General features: G+C 39.1%; 2 protein-coding genes and 1 long non-coding RNA gene across 6 annotated transcripts in view; 2 read left to right on the top strand and 1 right to left on the bottom strand.

The window, feature by feature from the left end:
* LOC125395974 (C-type lectin domain family 2 member D11-like) overlaps window positions 1–27961 on the top strand; it is a 188574-nt gene that overhangs the window by 99809 nt on the left and 60804 nt on the right. The gene's annotated exons all lie outside the window — the stretch shown is intronic.
* On the bottom strand, window positions 1802–15642 carry LOC148122574 (uncharacterized). The gene is made up of 2 exons (XR_015737437.1): window positions 15503–15642; window positions 1802–2824 (listed from the first exon to the last, which is right to left on the bottom strand). It is a non-coding gene; the product is annotated as an uncharacterized LOC148122574 (long non-coding RNA).
* Window positions 15554–27035, top strand: LOC125395972 (C-type lectin domain family 2 member D11-like). 4 transcript variants are annotated; one of them, XM_087904127.1, is made up of 7 exons: window positions 15577–15692; window positions 16713–16849; window positions 18093–18980; window positions 22964–23095; window positions 24362–24540; window positions 25121–25227; window positions 26113–27035. In XM_087904127.1, the coding sequence occupies exons 4-7, from the start codon at window positions 23005–23007 to the stop codon at window positions 26243–26245; spliced, it is 510 nt and encodes a 169-aa protein (XP_087760253.1). In that variant the 5' UTR covers window positions 15577–15692; window positions 16713–16849; window positions 18093–18980; window positions 22964–23004; the 3' UTR covers window positions 26246–27035. The 4 variants fall into 4 exon arrangements, with proteins under 4 accessions (XP_087760252.1, XP_087760250.1, XP_087760249.1 ...); XM_087904126.1 differs by lacking the exon at window positions 16713–16849 and having other exon boundaries at window positions 15554–15692; XM_087904124.1 differs by lacking the exons at window positions 16713–16849; window positions 18093–18980 and having other exon boundaries at window positions 15555–15692; window positions 24458–24540.

Below are 27961 nucleotides of genomic sequence, written 5' to 3'. Positions count from 1 at the left end.
TACACAATTTTAAACTATTTTTTTTTCTTTTTTGGTCTCTGTCTCTCTTTTGAACACTTACCATAGTATTCCAATGTGGTACCACTACATTACTTTTCCCTACCACAATGAATAATGGCATCAATTTCCCCCACATTCTCAACCACAGTTAACATTTCTTTCTTACTGGGGAAACTGGTTTCTTAGTGTAGTCACTTAATTGGTAGGAGGTGCTCTCATTGGTTTCCACTCATCAACCCCTGACATGTTTTCTTCCAATGGTTGTTCTTGATCTTCCAGTCACATGTTGTGAGTTGTATAGTGACTTGTGATATATGTAGACAAACAAGCACAATGCTCCAGGTATAGAAAGTGCAGAATTAGACCTTTATGTTGCTGGTGAGGTGCAAGGTAAGAGAAAAGTGATAATGTCTCATGGTGTTGGTGCTCCGACCATAAATTCACAACTGTTTCTACAGTTTTCCCCTTCCATATTATATTGAGACAGTGGCTACCTAGAGAAGCTGCAGTTGGGCATTTTCCTTCAACAAAGAAGGCTAGAATGGACTCAAGTGATTTTTACTGCACTGTAAGGAAAGGTGAGCTGACTAGAGAATTTATTTCCTGTCCCTTGGTCAGCTGGGCTATAACAAATCTACTCTTTGATTTGGGTTCCTAGGGTTTGTTGTTATTGTTATTTTTGAGAACTCTTCTGTTAAAAGCAGAGCAATTAGCCATATATTTTAAAAATTGTTCTCCTGTCCCCTAATTTGATCTTGAGGAGCTTGCTTTATATTTACTGTGAGAACCTGTTCAAGTTTCTGCAGACCAGCTCACAGATGTGAATGCCTTTCCTCTAGCTCTCATTGGTATTTATAACTATCAAAATTATCGCACTGATTCCTTAGCATGTTGCTAATTACAGATAAAGTTTTCTGGTTCTGCCTATGTTCCCATGGTGTTGTTTGTAAACTTAATCTCAATCTGATGATTTTACCAATAAAGATTTGGGAGTCAGATGCTGAGGCAAAATTCTGATAGCTCAAAGCAACCAAGAAGCAGCCAACTGACATTCCTCTTTAACTAGCTTCTCAGAAAGAGGTGTTTTCTGCCATGTAAAACCAAACTGGTCACCAGACTTAGAGTCCCTCCTTAATATTTCTTGTGCATTTCTCTACCCACTTTTCTGACTTTCTCTTACTCTCTATGTATACTTCCTGTCAACTAGTTTCTGACTCTGGCTCTTGAACAAGGTTGATTTTATTTAGTTAACTCAATCTTGGAGTTCACAGCAGCAGCGCCATGGTGGAAGATCAGTGCTGAATTGGGTTCCCAAGAAACATGGCTTCTGGCCCTAGCTCCTCAGTCTATCTAGTTCTAGGGGTGTAGGGCCCAGCCATGACAAGTTTTACAGAAACCTGAATTTCAGTTTACCCTAAGGTGTGGCAATGGAAAGAGTTGCTTGTTTGTCCTCGCTGGCCAGAACAGAAATAAACACACAGAAACTGTATTAATTAAAAAAACCACTTGGCCCATTAGCTCTAGCTTCTTATTGACTAACACTTACATCTTAATTTAACCCATTTCTAGTAATCTATGTATCACCCTGTGGCAGTAGCTTACTGGGTTAAAATTCCCAGCATATGTCTTTGGTGGCTCCATGGTGCTCCTCCTACTCCTCCCTTCTTTCTCTCAGAATTCAGTTCATTCCTCCTTGCCTACTTCAGTTTTGCCCTATCAATAGGCCAAAATTCAGTTTCTTAACTGCTTAAGGAATAAGCAGTTTCCTTATTAATCAATGAAGCAACACATAGACAGAGGGTCCTCCTACACCATTTCCTTTATTTTCTGTTTAAACATAAAACAAAGATTTAACATGGAAAAACTACCAATAACATAACAGGTATCAAGCAAGAACTACAGTTATAATATTTATATATACTTTATCTTTTGCCATAACTAAGCAACTTTCAAAACTCTAGAAATGACAGAGACATCTCGCTGCCCAGACAGTCTCCCAAAGTTCTTCTGTATCATTGGGTCATCCATCTTCAGCCCAAAGGCCTATAGTATCCAGCAGACTTTTCCATGAAGCAGGAAAGACAGGCCTGCCTTTACTGGCAGTTTGCCAGTCACCTTTTTTCTGTATTCTTCAGAATGTCTTACAGATTCATTCATGAAGTAGGAACCCTGAAGGATCATCTCACCTTTAGGCAGGTTCAGCAGTCTAGGCAAGAGCAGTCTCTTCCCAAATGGCTATCATACTCCATAAGGAACCTCTTCAATGTCCATCTTCCTCTTGAAGTAACTGGTGCTGCCAAGAGTAGACAAGTCTCACTGTCATGAAAAGTCTAAAGTTCTTAAATATTTTAATGCCATACTCTGAAAGTCTCTGAAAGATTTGAAGAATACCTATCTAACCGAATTATATCTCCATACACCCAGAAAATCCAACTAACACGACTACAAGCTTAACTATTACAGATGATTATCTACTAACCTATATTTCTTAATTTTACATTACTTTATCGAATGAAGTACACAATCACAATACCTTAATCAAGAGCAGAAATATACATATAATAAAATTGACCTTAAATTTGTATCACTAACCCAAGATTCATACTAATGAAAATTATTCATATATATATCATATCTCCCTTTAAATGTAAACAAACAACTATAAAAAATATTTGGTAATATGGACAAAGTTTTTCTCCAAATTGCTTCCTGTTGTTTATTGGGTAAAGTAATTTTCTTTGTAGGGATGTCTACAGCAACTTTTCAGGGGGTCTTGTTCCATGAAATAGTATTGGTCTTGAAGCAATCCACAGGTTTTCATCTTCTGTGGAAACAAGAGAAGAACTTTTAAAAAGTAACATATCTTTAGATCCAAATTTGAAAGTCAAAATACCTTTATAATATATATGCTTGTTTAGCTTAGCAGACCATACAATGAAATGTCTCTTTATACTTAGCTGCTTCATAATCAAAAAGTTCAAAGCAAACACAATAATATACACAATCCAGACTCTCTGAGAATTTTCCAACTTTATGTGACTTATTTTTACTCTATTACTTTTTATGACTATCTGTACTCTGTCTCTATAAAGACTATCCATTTTTTAAAGCATTAACTTTATTTTATGACTCCCTATTCTCTTTATCTTCTCTCTTCCAAGCCTACATACATTTAACCAACACTATGACACATTTATAGATCTTTTATGTCTGAATCTGTCCTACTGTGTATTTGTCATTTTTTACTGTCCAGGAGCACTTCTTAAAAAGCTAATGTGTCTTAAAAACTTAAGCTGCATCATTGCTCAGGTAATATGTCAGTGCCTGTTTGCCCTGCCCAGTACACCAAGGCGGAGCTACTCATTCCTCTGAGCCATAGACACAACACACTTCTAGACACACAACCAGTCCACACCACCATTAAGCAAGCTGCAGCAGTCTGCTCACAAACCCAACTCAAATGCACTGTGGCCAGCCATCTTGCCTGAAAGAGTCAGAGTTTGTGTTGGCAGCATAGCACAGAAAACTGGCATTTTAAAAGAGTGTGCCTTTTTTCCTGCTATGGCTGAATCAGGAAAATTTCTCTTAAAGAAGCTGCTGCATGTCACCAGCAAACAGCAAGAAGCTATGTTAAACTCTGTATTTGTGTGTCTAGATTTCCTTTTTAAGCTTTCTCAGATTTTGCATGGATTTAGACCAATAAATTGGGGGCCAATTTGTTGGAGAAGGGCCATCTTGTTTGTTCCAGCCATTCAGCTAGTTCGTTGATAGAGCATGAGACTCTTAATCTCAGGATAATGAGTTCCAGCCCCATGTTGGGTACCACATGAAGAAGAACACTTAGAAAAAATCCCACACTAACTAAGAATTTAGAAATAGATGGTTATTTATTTAGGAGTAGACTCACAAATCAGAATACTCTGCTGGAAAGGAGACCAGAAACCAAATCCTGCAGTAAGAAAAAGAGAGCAGATGCTTACTCGACATTGGCTTATATAGTATAAGAGGCCATGCCTCAGTGGGTAGGTAACCACTGGCTGTAAGACTTCCTACAGCACTAAGGCAATACCTGATTCCATGAAAGAGAAACCAGGTGCCACCCAGGAACAGGACCATCCAAGTTTTCTCTTTGGCCTAACATTTCAAAGCCCAGCAACATATGCCCTCTTTTCAGCAGGAACACCCTTAGAAAAATGTCAGTGAATCAGGAGTTCTGAACCTTAGAAATACTTCACCCTAACCTCTCACATTAAAAAAAAAACCCTGCCCCAACTGGGTTAGAAATTATTGATTATGCCAATGCTTTAGAGACATGGAGAGTCTGAGTTCGAACTTTAATTGAAATTGAAGGCCAACCATTGCCACAAAGAACAACTCTGCACATTCTCTATATGTCATTTTAAAATGTGAGTCTTGCCTGCTTCCTATATATCTCTCTCTCCTTTTCTCTCTCCTCTTTTCCACAGATCCAGTCTCCAGAGGAGTATTCCCCAACTCCCCCATTTTCCATTCCTTTTCCCTTAATACAAAGCCACTCCAAGTCTTCTCTTTTGTATGACATATTTCTCTCTTGAACTTTTTTTTTTAATTTCAGCATTGGTTTCCTGACCAGGAATTGAACCCAGGATATGGTAGTGAGATGGCCAAATCCAAAACACTAGACGTCAGGAACCAAGGCTGAGTATTTGAGAGACGAGCCTTCTCTTGTGTTTTTCTGTGTTCTGAGAAGCCTGCAGCTGCTCTGAGCATAAGACAAAGATGTCAGGGTAATGGTTTCTGGTGAGGCTCCCCTGAGTACAATTAAATTGGCATTCTTGACATTCCTGCACAAGGATGACCCATGTCTCTATCTTGGTCTGTGTGTCTGTCTGTCTCTGTGTTTTTTTTTAATCTCCAGTGGCCTTGCCTGACTAACAAACTGAACCAGACAGTAGAGCAGAGTGCATTGCAGCTGTATAGATTTTTAGGGTTATTATAGGTGTGCACCGTTGTTTGGCAGATCTGAGTAAGTATTTATTGATGTACCTCACTATGACTTCAACTGGTGGTAAATGTCTACATTTAGTCTGTTTATCAAAGCCCTCAAACACACAAAGATCTGCCCACTTCTGCTTCTCTGAGTACTGGAATTAAGCTATGCAATGACATCCACCTGGTGACCTGGCTGACCATGAATTTCTTTAGCATACTTTTATTATTTTTAATATTCATCAGCAATAATTTTAGGAATAAAGCATTAAAAATAATATATGATTGTTACTGCCTTACTTCAGTTAGTTATTTAGGGCTTAAGGGATGATGTACATATATTAATTAAATGGGATTTTTGTTTTAGGAGTAGTAAAGAATTGCACTCAAGTGTACAATGTAAACCTCTCCACATCTTTCTTTTCCAGTTTTTCACCAATGTATCCAAACATGAGGGGAGGGTGGCTTGATGTGTGGTACTCAGAAACTACATATAAGTGAGAATATGAAAAGAAATTTCAAGTTATTTGCTGGATAATTGTTGTTGGTGACAGTCTAAAGGAATGAGTCTGTTCATGTTCACTTTTCTTCCAATATCCTTCTCTCCTTCACTCACTGGAGATTTCAAATAATTGTATAGAAATACAACTCTAGGGGACTGAGCAATAACTCAATGTTTGAGAATACTTATCAATGCTCTTGATAATGGCATGGATTCTGTTCCCAGAAGCCATAATTGCTTCTCAAAATCCCTGTATTCTCAAGGTTTTGACACCTTTTTCTGACCTCATAACACTCGCCCATGTGGTCCTTCAGGGTTTCTGTTACATGAAAGAGTCTGCCAGACTTTCTGCAGGACACAGAAGTGACTGACTAACTACCAATATCAGCTGAACTGTCTCTGAAATGTCCTGCTTCATGGAAAAGTCTGCTGGATACTATGGACCTGTACGCTAAAGATGGATGCCCCAACAATATAGAAAAACTTTGGGTGACTGTCAAGGCAGCGAGAAGTCTCTGTCAATTCTAGAGTTTTGAAAGTTGCTTACAATGTACTTCCTGTTTACTTAGGTAATATTATATCCTTCTGGAGTCTTTGAAGAAGTTGAAAAACATATAGTTATTATTATAGTTTTCCTTAGTTGTGACAAAAGATAAAGTAGATATAAATATTGTAACTGTATTTCTTGCTTGATAACTATTCTGTTATATGTAATTTTACTCTGCTGAAGTTAAAGCTTTCCTTTTTGTTTAAACAGAAAAGGGGTAATGGTGTGTGAAGGCCTTCTGTCTGTGTGTTTTTTTCATTGGTTAATGAATAAAAACCTGCTTTGAGCCTATGGCTGGGAAGAACAAAACTAAGCAGGAAAAGCTAGGCTGTATGCTGGGAGAAAGAGGGCAGAGTCAGAGAAGTCATGGAGCCACAGGAGATAGATGCTAGGAAATAAAAAAAAACCTCACACAACCATATATTATAAGATAAATTTTATATCTATATTTTTTGAGTTTTACTAATATAACTGACAGATATTTTAGCACACTTCCACACATTTCAAAAAGTGAAATCAATTAATGTGTTTAACACACTAGCTGTCTAAAAACCTAAATAACATGATCACATTTATAGATGCAGACTAAGAACAAAAGGAAATGACTTCAACTTGGTAAAGAACATGTATGAAACACCAATGGCAGCACCATCCCCATGGTGAGAAATACAAAGCTTTTCCGTTAAGATCAGAAACTGGAAAGAGATTTCAGCAACTTCATGACTGGAAAACGCAGCAGGATGATATGTTAGTTACCCATCTCATTGCTGAGACAAAATGTCTTACAGAAATACCTCAGGGAGGAAAGATGTATTAAGGCACACATTTTCACAAGGGTTTCCACCACCAAGTCAGGCCAGAGTATACTCCCTTATGCCATAAGTTTGTTATTTACACTGGTCTCTTGCTGTAACTGAGACACATTGAGTATGAGGCATAGGCTGCCAAAGGCATAATGGCCACATGAATCTCCTACTACACTTTTATTTGCATGTAACAGGCATATTTTCTAAAATTTTGACAACAGCATAGTAAATATATAAGGCAATGATGTGTTTGTGAGAATTACAAAGTGTTGTGTGCTGTATATAATGTGTGTTATGTGTGTTATGCTTTGATCAGCTGTGCAGAACTGAGCAGTTGGACTGAGGACTTGTTTGAATCACTTGACCTCTCTGTCTACCAGCTCTCAGAACACCTTAAAGAACTTCCAGATCGATTCTTTTGTTGATGTCCTAGTCTAAACTTAAAGAGGACTAGGTCTCCTGACTACTGCTAAAGGTGGGGCTTGTACCCTCCTCCAGGAACAGTGCTGCTTTTTCATGAACAAATCCAAACTGGCTTGAGACTTAAGGACCAGAGAAAAGGTGCAATGGCAGGCTTCCTTTTAGGAAAGTGTTTTGGGTTTCCTCCCACTCAGGCTCCTCCCTTTCATCCTTCCTGTTCTCCTAATTATCCTCATACTTATGCTTTTGTTTTGTCTTTTAAATTTTTAATTGAAGTTTCTCCTGAGTCAAGTCACTACCATCAACAGGTCCACCTTAGGACACAGGCTACCCTAACTAGTGTCCAACTAGGCCATCTAATCTTTGGTTTCATATTATGAACTACAGCCCTCATCTAATTAGTTGTTTGCAAGATTTCTCTAGCAGCACATGACAGCAATCAAGAACCCACACCGCTAATTAAGCTAAAACGCTCCTCCTTCTACATGAAGTCAATCTGACCTATATATTTAAACCCTTAGATCTTGAGAACAGAGTCAACCTAATACAAGAAATCTCAGATGTCCAAAAAAAAAAAAATTCCTGATATAGCATAAGGATAAGAAAACTTGCAAGAAGGCCAAGCAACACAACTGTCAAACACATGTAGAGGCCTAGGTTAGTCCCATGTAGGCTTCCTGATTGTTGGTCCAGATTTTGAGCTCCCATGAGCCCACGTTACTTGATTCTCTGGGTTTTCTTATAATGTCCTTGACCCCCTGACTCATATAATCCTTCCTCCCTCTCTTCAGCAGGATTCCTGAGCTCAGCCTAATGCTTGACTCTGGGTCTGCATCTGCTCCCATCAGTAACTGGATGAAGCCTCTTTGATGACTATTGAGATAAACACCAATCTATGTGTACCTTGGCCTTCTTGTGCGACTCTTAACAGTGGGATCAGGGGCTGTTTCTAACTCTGACTAGCTTTTGTTCTTGGCTAGTCTTTATACTGGATCACCTTGCCCAGCCTTAATACAAGGCCAGGTGCTTAGTCTTAATTGCAACTTGATATGCCAAATCTTGTTGATATTCATGGAAGCCCTGCCCTTTTCTGAATAGAAAAGGGAGGACTGGATTTAGAGGATGGGAAGAGGGTAGTGAAAAGGAGGAAGGGAGAGTGGGGAAACTGTGGTCAGGAAATTAAATAAATAAATTTCTTAGAAAGGAAAGAAGGAAGGAAGGAAAGAAGGGATGAAGAGAAGAAAAGAAAAGAAGGAGGGAGGGAAGGAAGAAGGGAAGGAAGGAAGGAAGGAAAGAAGGAAGGAAGAAAGGAAGGAAGGAAGGAAGGAAGGAAGGAAGGAAGGAAGGAAGGAAGGGAACCTGCCTGATAAGAAAACAGTAACAGAACACCTGCTGGCATCACTCAACCTTGCCTGTAAAGAACACATCTTATGATAAAACTTTCTTATACAGAAGTTCCTGGGTACATGGTCTCCACTTCACAGAGGATTGGTGTTCTTCATTATTCTGATTAAAGAATAATCTGCTTCAATCCTGATCTAACATGTATGCCCATGACCATCTTTAAATTTATATAATATATATGCTAATATATAATATATATAATTACAAATAAGTGTAATTATATAGTAATTGCTGATTCATTTATTTATTTATTAGTCTCTTTGTTTATTTGATATCTACCATCATGACTGGCAAAGAGGAAGCTGGAGAGGCAAGCATGGGTGCTGAGAATTGAATCCTAGTCCTTCTGGTTGTGAACCTTAGCCTTTAGCAGTGGGGTTATCTCTCCAGCTTGTACTTTATTTCATGATTTTCATAGAAGCAATTGGTTTCAGTGACATATGCTCTAGAGAATGAACAAAGACATTGGGAAATTTCTCAGCAGTGTTAGGTTTTTATTTTTAAATGTTATTAAAGTGGTACTAAAGGTGACATGCTAAATTGTACGTTCAAAAACTCATTGATACCCATTTTACCAGGTTATGTTATTATTTTATGTTATTAGTTTTAACTGCATTGAAACAAGTTATGTAAATGAATTTCATCTATTTATACATGGACTGACTCTGAGAAAATAACCTTATTTTGTCACAGCATTTGGTGCGTCCCATGGCTCACACCCAGCCCATACCAGTGTTGATTTAACATTAAGTCTGTCATTGATTTACTGGTCTGTTTTCTGTTCAGTGATGTTGATTCTGGTTTGGTTTTTAGAGAAACATTAGCTTTCCATTTAAAATGTAAATATTTGCTTTCAATGTTTGGTCAGCTTCGTCATCTCTGGGTCCATTGTTTGAAGAGTATGCCTCAGGTAAGAGGACTTTAAGGAAAACCAGTGGTGAATAAATTGTAATGGCTCGTTACTAGGGAAAATAAGTGTGGCTTCTGTGTGAGCACCAAGGCCAGCAGAATAACCACCCTGTGAGGCAAGAAGATCTAGTTCACCATATCTCAGCAGCCAGTGTGGGTTCAGATGTCTGGACTGGAGCACCAGGAAGATTGTTTGAGAGTATTTAAACATAGCACAATTTTAGAAGAGAGTTTCCTGGTGACAATGAACTCAGTCCTATGTGCACAATAAAGCTTAAGGCATGACTGCATTGAACTGTAAACACCTGTGACTTCTTCTGTAAAGATGGGTTCTATGTTGACTGCATGTGACACCGTAAGTGTCCGGGGAGGATTTGGTGTGGTCATGTTCTTACAGATAGCGAAGAGCCTCCCTAGGCTATTAACCACCTCTGCTCCCTTTTGTAAAGTCCATGTGATATCTCCAATAAGGATGAGCTCTTTTGACTGAGAAACAATGCTCAAGATGAGGGTCTCAGGAGGAAGAGTATGAGGAAGCCAAGTGTGGCTTGGTCCTACAGACAGCACAGAGGTCACCATGTTCTTGGTCACATCCATTTCCAGTCTTCTGGGTAGAAATGAAGTTATACCTGCATGTTTAACTTTTCTGGTTCTTTAGTGCTAATCTGTGAGGACATGAACCTCTGTGTCCCCAACAACTGTATGTGTTGCTATAGACAGATCAATAAAATCTAATGCGGTTTTTCTTATTTTGTTTTGTTTTGCGGGGTTGGGATGAGGCAGGATGAGAATGTGTCTCACACAGTCTGAGTTGTCCTTATCTTCTGGCCTCTACCCCCCCACACCCCAAGTGGGGATTATAAGTGTGATACCTCTGTGTCCTGCCAGCTTTTTATTCTTTAATGAACTCTATTACCACAACCTTATTACTACCTAGCACATCACATAAGATGTCACTTTTCACATAAATTTTATGACCTGTTCACTAAGTTGACAATCAGGAATGGAGAATTGGACCAGTTCTTGAAAAAGTTTCAAATAGCTTTTGCACACAACTATTTCATTCTGAAGGCAATGAACATATTCTCTATGTTTTTCCTACAGATCATCCTCAGGGCCTAGGCAGATGGTCCAGTCATTAAAGCGCTTGCCACATAAGTATGAGGACCTGAACTCCATCCTTCAGAAGTGACATAAGACAGTTGGGTCTGGTGACATGAACTCATAACTCAGGACCAGGAGGATAGAGACTGACAGATCACTCAGACTTGCTGGACAGTTAACCAAGCTTAATCTGTGAGCTCCAGGTTCAATGAGAGAACCTGTCTTAAAAAACAAAATAGTAGTTTAGGAAGTTAATGTCTCTACCCTTACCTACGGAGGACAGACACCTTTCATCTGAGGACATATTGTACTTGGTTCCAACCTGTTGAGGCCAACCTGTGCTAGGACTTTATGATTTTTCTTTTTCTTTTTCTTTCTTTCCTTTTTTTTCTTCCCTGATTACAGATAATAGACATGGCCTGGCTGGTTCTTCCTTGTGACCATTCAATGCAAGATCAACATGCAGGGTTGTACATTCTAACTGCTGACTACTGGAATTTGGAATTTCAAAAAGGATGGAAAAAAATACAGAAAATGATCCTTTAGCGTTGTACCCAGGCTGAATCATTCCTTGACTTCTGTGAAAGGATATTTAAAGCTCGTGAGAGATTCATATTTCTTACTTTCAAAGAGAAATGCATTGCTTATACTTTCTTTTCTCTTTTGTCACAAGCTCAGTGGAGAAATGAAACTCAAAAAGCCCCACAAGTCCTTGGGTGGATGAAGTAATTCGTCTGCTTCAAATCCCAAGTCAGCCTCAAAACAAAACCAACAAGCAACATCCTACACACTCAAAACTCCAGAACTCTGGCTGAAGGGGGAGTTTGGAGGAGTTGGGCAGCAATGGGGTAAGGTGGGGGAGCAATAACGGAGAATATTCAAGGAGCTCCTTCCTTTGTTCTTTCGTTCATTTGTTCCTTCCTTCCTCCTTTCTTTCTTAAAGATTTATGTGCATGTGTGTATGGTAACAGATCCTCCAGGACTGGTGCTATAGGCAGTTATGAGCTACCCAGTGTGGGTTCTGGGGACAGAGCTCAGGCAAATCTCCTAACTGCTCAGTCATCATCTCTCCAGTCCAGGAAGTCCTAGTTCTGAAAAAGTCATCTGTACTCAGAAGTTGAAGAATTCTTAATAAATCTTAAAGAACTGCTCACTACTGTATTTACATATATAAAACAAAGAGTAGGCAACTTTCTTCCAAGTCTGTAAACAAAACAGAAAGTATAGCCCACGGAAGCAGAGAGGACTGGTTCCTGTAATCACATGACCTCTTACATATGCTGTGGCATGGATGTACCCCCATCACTAGTGAGTAAACTAATTTTTAATGGCCAATAGGTAACTCTACCATGTTTCAAATAGGTGAATATGGCTAGTGGATATAATTATTTATTGTTCAGTAAAATATGTTTTCCAAGAAAAAAAGATGGCTCATCCCATCACTACTTTCCTATAGTTCCTGAGAGTCAGTGCAGACAAACTGCAGGTACTTCTGAAATGGTTACAGTGGTAGTAAAGGTCCTTTAAGGGAAAACTCCTGGTCAAGAAAAAAAGAAAAGAAAAGAAAAAAAACAAACTTCTGACCTGCCTGGAGACCTACAATTACAGCAATTACAATGTCATACAAAGCTCTTTGTCCTCCTTGGGAGAGGGGGAGGAAGTAGACTTCAAGAGTAGTTCCAGCATCACGAGAAAACTGAGTGGAAAGTACTGAGACTTTTTGCCTTTGCTGTCCTTCCCGGATCCATTTTCTTAAGGTCAACACCCTACATTGAGAAGGTGAGAAGCATGCATGTTCAGTGCAGGACTCTGTTGTGAACCTGAGCCACTCTGCTCTTGGCAGTATGCCTTCTGTGGGTCTGAAATCATGGACATATACTTATGTTCACCCTTACTTTGTAACACACAGTGGCCTCACTGCCTAACAGTTCCTGGGCTTCCAGCGATATATCTCCCCAACTCAGACAAGGAGTCTAGCACTTCCTGTGCCTCTTTTGGGCTCCCCAACTCCCTGAAATGCTGCAGACCTGTGTGTGACAAGAGGATTGTAAATCCTTATCATAGGGCTAGAGTTCACTCTGTCCTCATGTCTGTGCCAGGTTTCACTGTCCTTATCACTGGGTCAGGCTACACTTATGATCCAGGAAGTGGTCTATTATCTCTGGCTTAGAATCTTGTGGTTAGAGGAAAGAGGCCTCCAGACAGGGGAGGGTTGAAGGTCCTTGGGGCTTAGTAAGGTCTCTTGTGTTAACAATTTTACTTTAAGCCAGTGCTCTGAAGAGAAACAAAACAGAAACTAATCAGTAAATGAAAAGTCTATCTCTAGATGGCACCACCCTGGCTGCCATGGACTATTGTCCTCTTCCAGCAGGATTTTATGATCAGGAGATTGAAAGAGAGGGAGCTGAGGGCAATAGGTATAAAAGTGGATGGACAAGGGAGAAAGGGAGAGAAGAAGAAAGAGACATAGAGAGGGGCAGAGAGGGGGCAGAGAGAGTGGTTGAGAGAGGGAGGGGGAGAGAGAGAAGAAAGGCAGAAGAGGAAAGAGAGGAGGACAAGGAGAGGTATCAGAATTTGAAGTTTTTATGTGGGTTTATTGAAGACAGGGTATGTTACTTGCCAGATTAAAAGACTTCCATGACTTTGTTTTAAGCTGCCAGGCTTTGCCTTAGGTCAAGAAGATGAGGAAGAAATGAATGAGGACCAAAACCAGGAGACTTCATTAGTTAAGAAAGACACTGATCAAAGATTGCCTTCAGTTTGGACAGAAAAGATGGTGTTGGGTGACTTTAAGCTACCACCTATGCAATAAAATCTCAGAAGATATACTCTTATTTTCTTCTCTTGTACCTCAAACTTGTGCTGACATCTAAAGAAATAACTATTTGTGTAACAAGATATTCTTGTCAGCCTTTTTTGAGGGGGTGAACTACCAGCTTCCAATAATGACATGGAGACTTATTATTAATCATCAGAGGTTGGCTGTTAGCTTAGGCTTATTCCAGACTAGCTCTTATAACTTAACCCATTTCTATTAAACTTCATTCTGCTATGTGACTTTTTACCACTTCTCCATTGTGTATGTCTTATTCCCTCTGTGTCTCACTTACATCTCCTCCTTTCTTATTCCCAGAGTTCCTCTCTCTCCCCAGAAATCCTTCCTATCCTGTCCTGCCTATGTATTGACCATTCAGCTTTTTATTAAACCCATCAGGTGCTTTAGACGAGTGAGGCAAATCATAGACATATTTTCATGTAGTATAAAAATATTCTGTAACATACTTGAACATCAAAAAATCTGGGTGACATTCATCTCCAACTACATTGACGGTTGAGTACCCCAAATACCTGAATTCAAAACCCTTCTGACTCCATATCTATTAACTCATATTTTTATAATATGCATAATATATTTGTTCTTAATATGATATATTGCTATATTGATTATATGTTGTTATATTTTATATAATTATTTTTTTGATTTTTAGTAATCTTTAAAATAGTTATTTTAACTGATTGATTTTATGTGCATTAATGGTGTCTGATCTCCTGGAACTAGAGTTACAGAGAGTTGTGAGCTGCCATGTTGGTGCTCGGAATTAAACCTGGGTCCTCTGAAAGACTAGCCAATGCTGTTAACCACTGAGTCATCTCTCCTGTCCCTAAATTTGTTATATATTTTTTTTAACTTAGCCTTGGTTGACCTGGACCTGTCTATGTAGACCAGGCTAGTCTTGGACTCATAGAGTTCCACCTGTCATAGACTCTCCAGTTCTGGGGTCAGAGTCACACACTACCGGACCCATCACCCAAATATTTTATTCTAATGTTCTGAGATGTTTACAATTTTACTTGGCATATGTTTCTAAATAATTAAAACAAACTAAATTTTTGTTTGTTTGTTTGTTTTTTGAGGACAATGATATTATGCTGCTCTATTTCTGGGGTACCTGCATTCTAAATACAAATTCTTTAAGCCTGTGATTCCAGCTCTGACACCCTCTTCTGACATCTGCAGGCACCTGTTATCACAGGCACAGTCCCACAGACAGGCATACCTACATACATATAATTAAATACAACACAAATAGTCTTAGAAAAACTCCAACTCTGCTTCATAAACTGCCTAGTCCTGAAATTCTTCTTGGCATCAAAGCTGTGAATCTTTGTTTGGCCTGAGTCAAAGGACCCTGAAAATCTAGAGCAGTGATTCTCAACCTGTGGGTTGTGACTTTTTTGGGGAGAGGGTGTTGAATGACCATGTCACAGGGATCATATATCAGATGTACTGAGTATCAATATTTACATTCTGATTCAGAACAATAGGAAAACTACAGTAGTTTTAAAAAAATAAATTTATGGTTGGGGTCACCACAGTATGACGAACTGTCTTAAAGGAGCACAGCACTAAGAAGGTGGAGAACCATTGATCTAGGCATTTCTTGGACTGGTGAGGGTGACAGTGGGATGTGTCTTTTCTGTCCCCACACCACTAGCCAAACATTTCCATATTGGAACCTGTTGTAGGAGACAGCCTTAATCACTCCTAATTGGCTCCATAGTATACGATCTCTTATTCCCGGAGAAGAGAGAAATGTGCTCACTGCCTGTGGACAGTGTGTCTCCAGCTCTCTGCATTCTGACACTTGTCTCCTAAACATTCAATCTCTGGATCGTTTGCACACAGAATCCTCTGAGCTGGCCTTGATGCCCCCTTTTTCAGTGATGTCCTCAAAACTCAAAGTAGCAGTATGGGACTCACCTCTCCAGAGGATCACTGCCCTTTGTCTGGTATTTAAAAACAGGAAGTTGGGTGGAATTCTTAAGGAGGAGTGTACTTACAGGCCACCCACAGAGTGCAGTGGAACCGCCCCTGAAGCAAAAACAGTTTCATCGTCTCAGCCTTTACAGTTTTTGTCTTCTTGTTGCTGAAACTCAACTTGTCCGGGCTCTGAGATGAGTGCTGCAGGGCCTGCAGAGGTTTTTGTGGGCAGGCTCAGTACCACAGACAGTCTGCAGGAGGGCGAGCTGGGTATGTATTTAATGCATATTCGAACGAACTACCAGAGCAGAGAGGTGCTTGCCAGAAACAGGAACGGAAGAGAAGGGTGGAGGAGCTGAACCTCACACCTGTGAGCCTGTCACCGTGGGTTTCTGCAGAGCTAGAGAATGTAGACAGGAGTTTAGTTAGCTAAGAAGTTTTTATATTAGTTATTCTATTGCAGCATATAGATGGTTCTCTTGCAAGATAAGTGAAAAGTGGATTGCAATACAAAAGCTTTTTTCTTTTCTTTTCTTTTCTTTTCTTTTCTTTCTTTCTTTCTTTTTTCTTTCTTTCTTTCTTTTTTTTTTTCTATAGCTTGCTAGTCTATGCTTTTCCCAGGGATTTGGTAAATGACACTGTGGTGAATCACACCAAGTCCCTGTGGAACAGGCTAGCTCTACAAGTCCAACAGCAAAGGCAAATTCAAACAACAACAGCTCTGAAGTTTGTAGTGACAGGAGGTGCCTGGGAAGCTGGGGCTTTTGTTATGCAGATTCACTGTGATTGCAAAGGAGGAGGAGGCAGGAGGAGGCCTGGGGTCCAGGCTGATCCCACCCAGGACTAAATCCTCTGCAGAGTAAATTATGGAAAAAGAATATAATGAGTTTTCTACTTCAGTCTTAAGGAAAAAAGTGAAATTGTGTTTCTTTCGTTTTGAAAATGTCTATGCGTCATTACATTTTACTGTTTTACCTTCTTTTTTCATTCTTCCCTGTCCCTCCACCTTAATTGTTTTCATTTAGGAAAAGATACTGCATTTTGAGAAAACAAGACTGATATTTACCAAAATATAAAATTCATGACAAAATATTAATGTTTATCACTTAAACCAAGTATTCCCCTAACTGAAACATTATTATTATCATTATCACTATTATTATTTATTATTATTATTAATTATTGATGTTGTTGCTGCTGCTTCTGCCTGCTGTTGATTGACTAATTCTTTGAGAGAGTCTCATGATTTTTCCAGCTGGCCATTAACTTCTGCTCCCTTTGCTTCAGCAGGGTTGACTTTGAAACGAAATGCTTACCTAATGGGAACATATGTGTTGCGAATGTGGAGCTTCTGTTCAAAGGGCAGATGTTGTATAACTGGAGACATTCTGCAACTTGTAACTTGCCTCTCATTTGAAACCATAGCTGTGAGTGAAGCAGGGTTTTTGTTTGTTTGCTTTTGTTTTTATTTTTGAAGAAAAAGTTTCTCTGTGTAGCCCTGGCTATACCAGACTCACTCTTGTAGACCAGGCTGCCCTCAAACCCAGATATGTGCCTGCTTCTGCCTCCTGAGTGCTGGGATCACTTGGCACTCTTTTTTTTAAATAATGCTAAAAATCAGATCAGCAATGCTTCATTCTTTTTTTATTGAGAGCTCATTTCTAATATTGCTTCCTAATAAAGACACAAAAGTTACTTTCAATTGTGCTGTGGGAGACATTATATTTTAGAAGGAGATGCATGTATATACAGTATGAGAAAGGTGAAAGAAAAGATTTACTATTAATATATCAAAATGAAACAGACAACATCAGATTTTATACCACTGTAAATATGAAGGACTATCAATAAAGCTTGCTGTTGATAATGTATATGAAATGTCTGATATGAAATCCTGCTGGAACCTGGGTGATTTAATGCCTAAATTTGCTTTAAGAAGACATATCAGATATTATTTTTTTTAACACAATCCCAAACTTTACAGTTTGGTTCTTTTTTCTTTTCTTTCTTCTTCTTCTTCTCTTTTTTAATTGACATTTTACACTTACCACACACATTTATTGGTTCATTAAGGTGACTACACTAGAAACTCCCTCAGCTATTTTCAGGGACACTACATATTGCTGTGAACGCTAGTCTACTGTGCATTTGACACCAGAGTTGATATCTCTTTGTAGCAAATATTGCCTCTTTCCTCTCTACTGTCCCTAGTCCAGTAAGAGATATTTATACCTGAGTGTGTATTGTGACATTATTCACATTAAGCAGCACATGGAACCCACCTGCATCTTGCAGTGAATAAATGGGGGAAAATGTGACACATACAAAAGAAAGGATGAGATGACGTCTTTTGTGACAGTGTGGGTAGATCTGGATGACATGTTGAGTAAAATTAGTCAGGCACGGAAAGCCTAACACTGCTTGACAGAAGAGGGAATAGCTAAGGGTATGGACTGTCTATTCAGAGTTTGGAAGAGGTTTTAAGCGCTAAACTCAGAAATCATAGGTAAGTCTAGACATTTCAAGTTTGACGGTGTTTCAAAATCTGGGGATGGTGGTGACAAGAGGAATAGAAAACTGATGAAAATTGATTTCTCACACGCTGACCAGTGTAGGAGCTGGGTAGTGTCTGCTTGAGAATTTAGAGTTTTTTTCTTTATTTTTGTATAGGCTTAAAATTCCCAATAGTAAGTGACTTGTTTTAAAATGTTAAAAAAAAGAAGAGAAGAGAAGAGAAGAGAAGAGAAGAGAAGAGAAGAGAAGAGAAGAGAAGAGAAGATGAGGAATGACTTACAGATGAACTGATATTCAGGAGACCAGTGAAACAAATGGGTCGTTATTGGGGGAGATTAAAGGACACTTTGAGTATCACCTTAGTAGAAAGAAAAAAATAGAAATCATGATAATTGAGTTTATAAAGACATTTTAGTCTAATAAAAACAAAAAATAATGAAGATTGGGATTTTTGTATGTAGTCAAAATGCAAAGGACATTACATAATGATTGCAAACCTCTAATCCTGAGCACTGTCTTTCTTGTTAGTTTAAGCATCAGTTCTCTTCTGACTTGGAGATGTATGCTCATGTCAGACACATGCTCATGTCTCCATGAAATATAAGCCAATAACTCCACTCTAATTCCTCTGAGGCCCATTGCAGATTCTTCCCAGTCACTCCTTCCTCTGACCTGATATTTGTTTGTCCAGATATTTGCTGTTCCCATGGATCCTGCAGTCTGGTAGTCATCCACATGTGACACTTGTGTGTCAAGTACAAACAGTTGGCTTTAGATATATGTCCCAAGCGCCATTGATCCACAAACAGTTCTGGATTTAGAACCTTGAAAGCATCTCTGGTGCGGGAGAATTATCTGTATTCTGTCAATCATGTATTTTAATAAAACGCTGATTGGCCAGGCAGGAAGTATAGGCGGGTCAACCAGACAGGAAATAGAGGCGGAGTAATGAGAATAGGATAAGGCTAGGGAGGAGAAAGGTTCCTCTGACACTCCTGCGCAGACCACCGAAGAGGCAGCATGTAACTTGCCCAGCTGAGAAAGGTACGGAGCCATTATGGCTAATATAGATGAGAATAATGGGTTAATATAAGTTATAAGAGTTAACAAGAAGCCTGACCTAATGGGCCAATCAGCTTTATAACTTATAGAGATCTCTGTGTGGTTGATTTTCCTTTGGGGCTTGCCAGCTGTGGAGCACTGGACGGGACAGATACCCCAACAAGTCGGCCTGTCATGTTACACATCTCAAAATATAACATCTACTTTTATTTTGCAGAAGGTTAAGAGAAGACAGTAGGAACACTGGTGGGTTAGATTAGCTCAAGTAGAAGCAAGTTAGTGACTATTGGAGTGACCAAAAATTAAAAAGACACAGCTCTGTAATCAGATTCTCAAGATAGGCTGCAGGACATCTCGTTCTGTAGCTCACTGCTCTAGTGCTGTGGAGAATCTAAGCCTAAAAAACACTTGGGCACAGTAAGAGAGATGGTCAGGGACAAGCATATGTTTAAATTTTTCCTTGTGGATACCTCATTCAGAGTGCTCAGTAATATTGATTTACATAGTCAAAGTTGAGGAATATTTTGCTTGCTGTAAGATATGAAATTCAAAAATACTTTATATTTTTCTAAGAATATCCAAAGTTACTATCAATATTTATATGTAGTTTATATTTTTTTTTAGTGGAAACATGGGTTGTCATTTCTCTTGGCAGAGTATGTGGGTAACAGGGCCAGGGCATATCGTAACTGTATTCTCATTTTAACAAACTGTTGATCTGTTTCCAGTTGTCTTTTCTCAAACCTGGTCACACTGAACATATTTAATATATGATCTTTGTTAGCCACTCTTCAGGTATTTGGTCCATTGTTATATTCATTCTCTCTCTCCCTCTCTCTCTCTCTCTCTAACTCTCTCTCTGTCTCTCCCTCCCTCCCCCCTCCCTCTCCAAGAAGCTCTGACAATTATTAGGATACCACTTCTTCATGATCTATGTCTTGCAAAATTTGGTTTTTGAATTCCCTTTACAGGACACAGAGGTTTGTTTATGTTTGTTTGCTTGGTTTTTTTTTTTTTTCGTTTTCTGTTTTTTTAAATTAGGCCAAAATTCAAGTGTTTCATTTTCTATAATGTGGATAAGGATTTTGGTATTACACCTGAGACATTTTTATTTGCCACTAGGTCACAGAAGATTTCCTTGTCTCTTTTCCTCGGAGAGATTTAAAATCCTAGGCTTCATGCTTGAGTAGCATTTTATAGAAGGTAGGAGAAATGAGTTTTAGCATGTGAATACAGATTGCTCAGAAGGTAGAAGGAAGCCAAAACCATACTTATATCATTGTTATATCAGGTGTCATTTCTGAAATTTGACCTCTTTTTTCCCCCAAATCTCTCTAGTAGACTTATTCCTTTGAATTTTTATACAATTTGAAAACTATCTTGTGCTGGAGAGATGACTCATGGTTAAAAGCACTGGTTGCTCTTGCAGAAAACCCAGGTTTAGTCTCTAGTAACCTAGTGGCCATCCACAACTATTTCTAACTCCAGTTCCAAGGAATTTGCCACCCTCTTCTGGTCTCCTTTTGAATCAGGCTTGCACATCATGTCCAGACAGGAAGTGAGTCTTTCTTTGTCTCCCCGGCTCCCAAATGATGACATAGAAAATTCTTATTAATTATGAAAGCTTGGCCTTAGGTTACTCTTATTTTTAATTTGCTCTTAGAACTTAAATTTGCACATTTCTATTAATCTATTTTTGAAATTGTAGCTTCTTTTTACCTTCCTTTCATTCTGTATGTTCAACTCTCTCAGTGTCTCATTGTCATCTCCATTTTTCCTTCTCTTCCTTTCTCTGCAAAGAAATTCCACCTATCTCCCCTACATAGCTCTTGGCCATTCTGCTCTTTATTAAACCAATCAGAAAGGGTCTTGGCAGAGAAATATCTTCACAGTGTACAAATATTCTGCAACACAGATATATATGCAGACAAATCCATATGCATAAAATACAAAATAAAGGACAATGACAGATCTTGCTTATTTCTCTGAAATGCCATATATCCATAAATGTGTTGGGAAGAGTTTCTTCAATTTCTATCCTGTTGAGAGTTTTTGTTATTTTGGACCAATATTAATTATTTTTTGTATGGTTTTGGTAAACTTGTTAAAATGCTCCCATATTTCACCTATTAATTATGTCAATGTGTTTTGTTATATTTGTGTGTGTGTTTACTAACTTATTTACTAATAAACTTGCAGAAGTGTACCAATATATCTGTCTCACTGAGTGGAGCAAGAGTTATAAAGACAGTCATGAGCTGTCCCATGTGGAAGCTGGGAGCCAAACTTAGGTCCTCTAGAAGAGCAACATTGTTTTTAATCTCTCAGCTTTCTATATCTCCAGCCTCTTGCTGATCTCTGCCATATCAACCCCCCACAGTATTTTCCTCAGTCCTAACCAGTTTATTCTTAAGAAACAAACTCTACAGGTTGTTTTTCATTACTTCTTTTTCATTCTGATCTTCACTCTTTTTGTTTCTTGATCCTTTATTGGATCTTAGTTCAAAATCTGCAAGACTTCAAGGCAACAATTCTGCTTCCCTTTCTTCCACTTTTTTGTGAGTCATAGACATTTACAGACCAGGACTTTCTGAGAAGGGAGTTTGCAGAGGAGGAGTACAAGCCAAGGCCGTTTCTTTATTCAACCAATGAAAGCAATACATAAACAGAAGGACCTCCTACACCACTGTCTTAGTGTCTCATTGCATCCTGATTTTTCCTCCTCTTCCTTTCTCTCCAAGGAAATCCCAACTATCTCTCCTACATAGCTATTGGCCATTCTGCTCTTTATTAAACCAATCTTAAAGAGCCTTGGCAGAGACACATCTTCAAAGTATACAATTATTTTGCAACATAGACATATATGCAGGCAAATCAACTATATGAATAAAATCAAAAATAAAGTTAAGAAGAATGACAATCCTTGCTTGTTTCTTTCAAATGCCCCATATCCATATATGTGTTGGGAAGAGTTTCTTCAATTCCTAACCTGTTGAGAGTTTTTGTAATTTTGGACTAATATTAATTTTTTGCATGGTTTTGGTAAACTTGTTAAAATGCTACCATAGTTCACCCATTACTTATGTCAATGAGTTCTATTATACTTAATGTGTGTACTTACTAAATTTTTGCTTACTAGGTTTTTTGAAACTGATCCTTATAAGTCCAGGTTGGCCTCAAACCTTTTTTGTAGCCAAGGCTGACTTTGTATCCCTGACTCACCAACTTCTGCCTCTCTAGCTCTAGAATTGCAGAAGTGTACTAACATATCTGTTTCATTGACTGGAGCAGGAGTTATACAGACAATCATGAGCTGCCCAATGAGGAAACTGGGAGCCAAACTTGGGTCCTCTAGAAAAGCAACAGCTGTTTTTAATCTCTCAGCTTTCTATATCTCCAGCTTCTTGCTGATCCCTGCTACTGCCAACCCCCACAGTGTTTCCCTCAATCTTAGCCAGTCTATTCTTTTTTTTAATATTTATTTATTCATTATGTATACAATATTCTGTCTGTGTGTATGCCCGCAGGCCAGAAGAGGTCACCAGATCTCATTACAGATGGTTGTGAGTCACCATGTGGTTGCCGGGAATTGAACTCAGGACCTTTGGAAGAGCAGGCAATGCTCTTAACCACTGAGCCATCTCCAGCCCCCAGCCAGTCTATTCTTAAAGAACTAAATTTACAGGTGGTTTTGTGTTGTTATTTTTTTTATCCTGATCTTCAATCTTTGTTTCTTGATCTGTTATTGGTTCTAGTTCAATAACTGGAAGGCTCCATGGCAACACTTCTGCTTCCTTTTTCTCTACTCTTCTATGAGTCATAGACATAATTTCCAGACCAGGACTTTCTGAGAAGGTTATTTGCAGAGGAGGAGTACAAGCCAAATCTACAGATGAATCTGAGTAAGTTTATCCTTTTCTCTGAAAGGTTCTTGAGATTGATTTTTGTCATATTTTATTTTACAGGTAAAAAGCTCCAAGAAAAAATTTTCAGAATCGTCTCCCCCATGTCTCCTGCTAGGCTTTACTGCTGCTATGCAGTGATCATTGTCCTCACTGGAGCTGTGATTGTACTTTCTGTTGCTCTGTCATTGTCAGGTGAGTGACATCTCTAGATCCTGCAGCATTCTGTCCATATCCACACTGTCAATTACACTTACTGAGCACTGTGAGCCAGGTGCTCTGTGAAGGCCAGGAGAGAAACCACACTGGATATTCCTCTTCTCTGGGAACTTAGGGTCTAGCAGGAGATGAAGGGAAGGGACAGCACAGACTGCTGGTGTGGACAAGAGGCCAGGCTCAGCATCTCTGGAAAGAGGACATTCAGCAACCTTAAGAGAGATGTATGAGACATATCTTCCTTGGGGAACTATGCAAGGTAAAGAATAAAGAGCACAATACCCAAAGGAAGAACTTCAAGAAAATGTGAGGACAAAGAAGAATAATATAGCCAGGAAGATACAGCACCTTCCCCTAGTACCCATGATGTTAGTTAAAATGTTCAACTGTATTTTGAAAGTATTCAATGAAAGGTTTTTGAGATGATCAATTTATAGGATTTTAGAACGACACTGTTCAGAATAGTGTAATAAAAGGCTTATATTGTTGCCATCTAGGGGGGAGGTCCTCCTTCCTCCTTGTCCTTTTGGTCACCAGGCTGAGAGAGGAAAGATGAAGACAGGGTGACAGAAAGTTTAGTATGCAGTCCATGAGCACAGATGAAAGGAAACCTCTGAGAGAGAGACTTAGGTGAATCAGGGTCAAGCTAATGATTAATCTGTATCTAGGGTCAAGCTAATGATTAATCAAGCATCTGGTTACAGACAGATTTCAGATGAGGTTAGTCTCCCAGACTCAGGGACACAATTCAGTTAAGACTAGTAGGTAAGGAGCAGGAAACTTAGTTGGGGGAGAGAGAGCGTTCTATATTGTTGAACATTGAGAGAATGCTGCCAGGCGATGTCAGACTGTGACTTCTACCAGCAAGCACTGTTTTCCAACTTAAGAACAATCCCTTAGTGCCACAGGTCCATACTGTATACACCACCTTCCCAATAGTTCTCATTGTTATCTCAGTTATCAGGCTCACTGCCAAAATAAGTGTCCATACAGAGTACTTGTTGCTCTAACAATTCCTATTGTAGAGAAATATCACAAAGCAGAAAAAGTGATAATATTATAGAAATATACATCCTGGGAGCCCTATTTTCAGTGGGAACCTGAGAAAGACTAGTTCAGAGGCACAAGCTGGAACACCTTTAGATAAAGAACCATAATGCTAAGGAGAGGAATTCACACCTCATACCTGAACTGAGTATGGTATGCCAATTCTTGTTATAATTCATTTTATTGTCCAAATTTTAGAAAGAAGCCAACAACAGGTCTCAATCAAAAAAACGTGTGCTCCTTGCCCAAGAAACTGGATTGGAGCTCACAATAAATGTTTCTATTTTTCTGAAGACACAAGTACTTGGACATTAAGTCAGAAATTCTGCCTGGAACAAAAGGCCCAGTTAGCTCGATTTGACAACATGGAGGAGCTGGTAAGAAAAGATCAGGAATTGGTTTGCTTGTTTGTTTCTTCTGTTGAACATGTATTGCCTTGAGATAAACTGGTTAAATATGAAGCATGAGGAAGGATCCCACAACTTGCAGATGGAGACATGGGGAACATTGAGAGTGTCCATTTGCTAATGGCAACATTTCTGATTGGAGCCCTGAGACATTCAAGCAACATTTTCTCAGTTAGTCTTCACAGTCAATCAGGAAGGTCAGATATGCCACTTTACTGAGATACCTGCTGGTGATAAGCATTTTTCTCCAAGCCAGCAAATGCTGCATCCTAAGGCAACAACTGTTAATAACTATAAGGGGAGGCTTAACCAGGAACTCACCCAGTCATAAAGAATAAGTTGTTAAACTTTGTACTTTAATTTAAATGAGCTACTTAAGAATTATGACTGTCAACAGGATCCACTGAGAAATGAGGGCTATTATCCCTCCAAAGTCTATATCTCTCAGTTGCATTCTCCTGTCATTTAATGAGGAAGCTGTGGGTAGGGACACTCAAGGGTCATCTGAAACAGAGAGACACATATATTTGCTTTCCTTGTTTTATGACAGTATTTCCTGAAAAGATACAAAGGAACCTCTGACTACTGGATTGGCCTGCACAGAGAGTCACCAGAGCACCCTTGGAGGTGGATGGACAACACAGAATATAACAGCTCGTATGTTTTCAAACCACTTTCCCTTCTAATGTGATCATTTGTTGTGAAGTGTATGAGTTGTGTCTATTAGAGAGGAATGGCTGTGTCATGTGAATCCAGCTGTACTGCCTTGGAGGTATATTGGCCATCACTTTCAAAACTTTAGTGTGATTTTCTTCAAAATTCTTAGCATGATGATGGCATCTGGGTTTGCTATTGTCTGCTTCTTCATCAATTTAAATTGTTGTTGTTGTTGTTGATAAATGCCCTGTGTAGAATGTAGACAGAACCTCAGAAGGACAATGAGGACTCCGAAATTTCAGGAAGTCACTGTAGAAAGGCAAGCCTGAGACCCAGCAGTCCACTGTGTGCGTGACTGCATCCATTCACAGAAGCAGAAACTCCAAGGGCACTGGAAACCTTCTCTAAAGTCTTTTCATCAGAGTGCACCTAAAACAGTTCTTGGATGTAAGCATAGCTGTTTTGAATGGAGCCATTATACCGGAATGGTAGATCACAGACCCAGTCTTGTCCATCATTAAAGTCCACTCAGCAGAAAGAAGTGGCTTTCCCCATATGTGAAATGCTTCAAAACAGAATTGAAAATCACCTTAGTGAGGTCACCCATGTCTGTAGTTCATCTGAACAGAATAGCAAGCACCAGTCAAATGCTTTGTACACATATTGCAGGGTTTAACATGGATGAATGTCAAAGTTCTGTGTTCAAGTCAAACCCTGTGAATGTAAAGGACCATAGGTACAAAACTACTGCTAACAATTTTCATGGACTCTGCTTTTTTTTTTTTAATTCATACTATAAACAAGCACTAGAGACAGGCAAGATTTTACTGAGGAGCAAATACAGTTCTGGGCTCCACAGATTTACTGTTTTTGGTTTATTTTCAGGGTTCCCATTCGAGGAGTGGAAAAACATGCCTACCTGAGCAGCAACAAGATCAGCAGTGCCAGGATCTATGCAGAGAAGAGATGGATCTGTAGCAAGCCCAACAGCTATATCCTCCAATGCCAAATTCCTTGAGCTTCTTCCTAGTCTTTGTTAGGAAATGTTTTGTAACCTGTATCAACGGTGCTGCTCTATCTGCTATCTTCCAACACTGTTCTAAAAAAAAACTGAATATTTGTTGATATCACAACCGAAAATCATCTTGGAGAATGGCACATACAAGGGATTAGAACAGCAGTGATGCTTCTAAAATGGGTGCTGGCACTCATAACTTAAGCCTCAGTACAATTATTTATTTTTTATGCATTTTTTATTTTTTATGTAATTTATTTAATTTTCATTTCATTTTTCTGTAATTTTATGATATGAAGTTTTGCTGCAGACCATCTTCCTTATGAGAATATTGGACCACCAACATGAGTTCTCCAATGTGCACTTAGCCTTGCACTTTAACAATGAAAAGCAGCAGGCAGTGGTGGTAGTGGCGGCAAGCCCCATTAATCCCAGGGGCTTTTACAGTTTCTTTTCTCACTTTATGTTTCCAAGACAGAGTTTCTCTGTGTAGCTTTGGCTGTCCTGGAACTCACTCTGTAGACTAGGCTATCTTGAACTCACATTTATCTGCTTGCCTCTGCCTCTCAAGCACTGGAATCAAAGGAGTGTGCCACCACTGCTGGTCATAAATTTTATTTTTAATAAGGTCTTTCCACTTGACCTGAACCTGTGACGCTTTGCAAGCACCAGAGACCATACATTCTGCTGTTCAGTTTTAAACTGCAAATACCTTTCAAAGACTTCATTGTGTTTTTTGTTATATCTATACTCTTATTTATTAAAAGAATAAAGAATACCTCATTTTGGAAAATCGCTTTCTAAGTCACTTGTTCATTTAACCCTAATAAAAAAATTTTCAGGTCTACAGGGGACAGAGACTGGCGGATCCCTAGGGCTTGTTGGGCACCAATCTTGTTCAAGTAAAGACAATGTTTCACACAATAAAGAAAAAGTATTTATGATTATAAAGGCAAAAGGTTCACACACATTATAGGAAGTATTCAAGTAATTTGGGATTTACATCTTCTCTTAATTCAGATTTCTCCAATTTATTCTTGATGCTTTTTATTCTTTGAGAATTTTCTCCAAATTATTTTGATCCTATTTACACTCTTTCTGATTCCCAGATCCTCCTGATCCATCCTTACCCACCCAATTTTGTGTCTTTAAAACAAACAAGCAAACAAAGCCCTGTGCTGAGAGAAGGCCAGAAGAGCACAGCAGAATTCCCTGGAGTGTGAGCTGGAAGGCTGGACACAGGGATGCAGAGAGAGGAGACTGATGTCCAAGAGGATGACAAAGCAAGCTGCAACCCTTTCAATGATTATGAATCTAATTAGTAAATATACATTAATGGTATAATGTGAAGCTAAGGAATTTTAAAGAGAAAACTTTTATCTCAGATGCACATTTGGAATTTTAAGGGTGCGCACGTGCGTGCACACACACACACACACACACACACACACACACACACACACACACCAAATTCAAATAAGCAGGTTGGAAATTAAACTGTTGACAAGTCAATTATCTGAATTCATGCTGACCTGTGATGATGCTGAATGTAATAGTTTGTTCTGTTCCTTTAAGAGACAAGCCCCACCCATTCACTCCCTTCCCCCATCTGCCAGGCAAGATGATCTTCTTTCTGCTTTCAGCCTGAGGCCTTTCCCTTCCAATCTCTCTCCTAAAGAGGTAGGTGCTGGCTGCCATTGGCTTCTATCCTGTCTTCTC

The sequence above is a fragment of the Myodes glareolus genome, chromosome 3, assembly GCF_982192425.1.
Source record: "Myodes glareolus chromosome 3, mMyoGla1.1, whole genome shotgun sequence".
Taxonomy (NCBI): Eukaryota; Metazoa; Chordata; class Mammalia; order Rodentia; family Cricetidae; genus Myodes; species Myodes glareolus.
This window is presented reverse-complemented; position numbering and strand designations above follow the sequence as displayed.

Coding starts and splice junctions, on each gene's coding strand:
- LOC125395972 (XM_087904123.1), top strand. CDS start 15,617: ATGAGTGCTGCAGGGCCTGCAGAGGTTTTTGTGGGCAGGCTCAGTACC. Junction 24,541..25,120: donor TTGACAACATGGAGGAGCTG/GTAAGAAAAGAT, acceptor GTTTTATGACAG/TATTTCCTGAAAAGATACAA. Junction 25,228..26,112: donor AACACAGAATATAACAGCTC/GTATGTTTTCAA, acceptor GTTTATTTTCAG/GGTTCCCATTCGAGGAGTGG.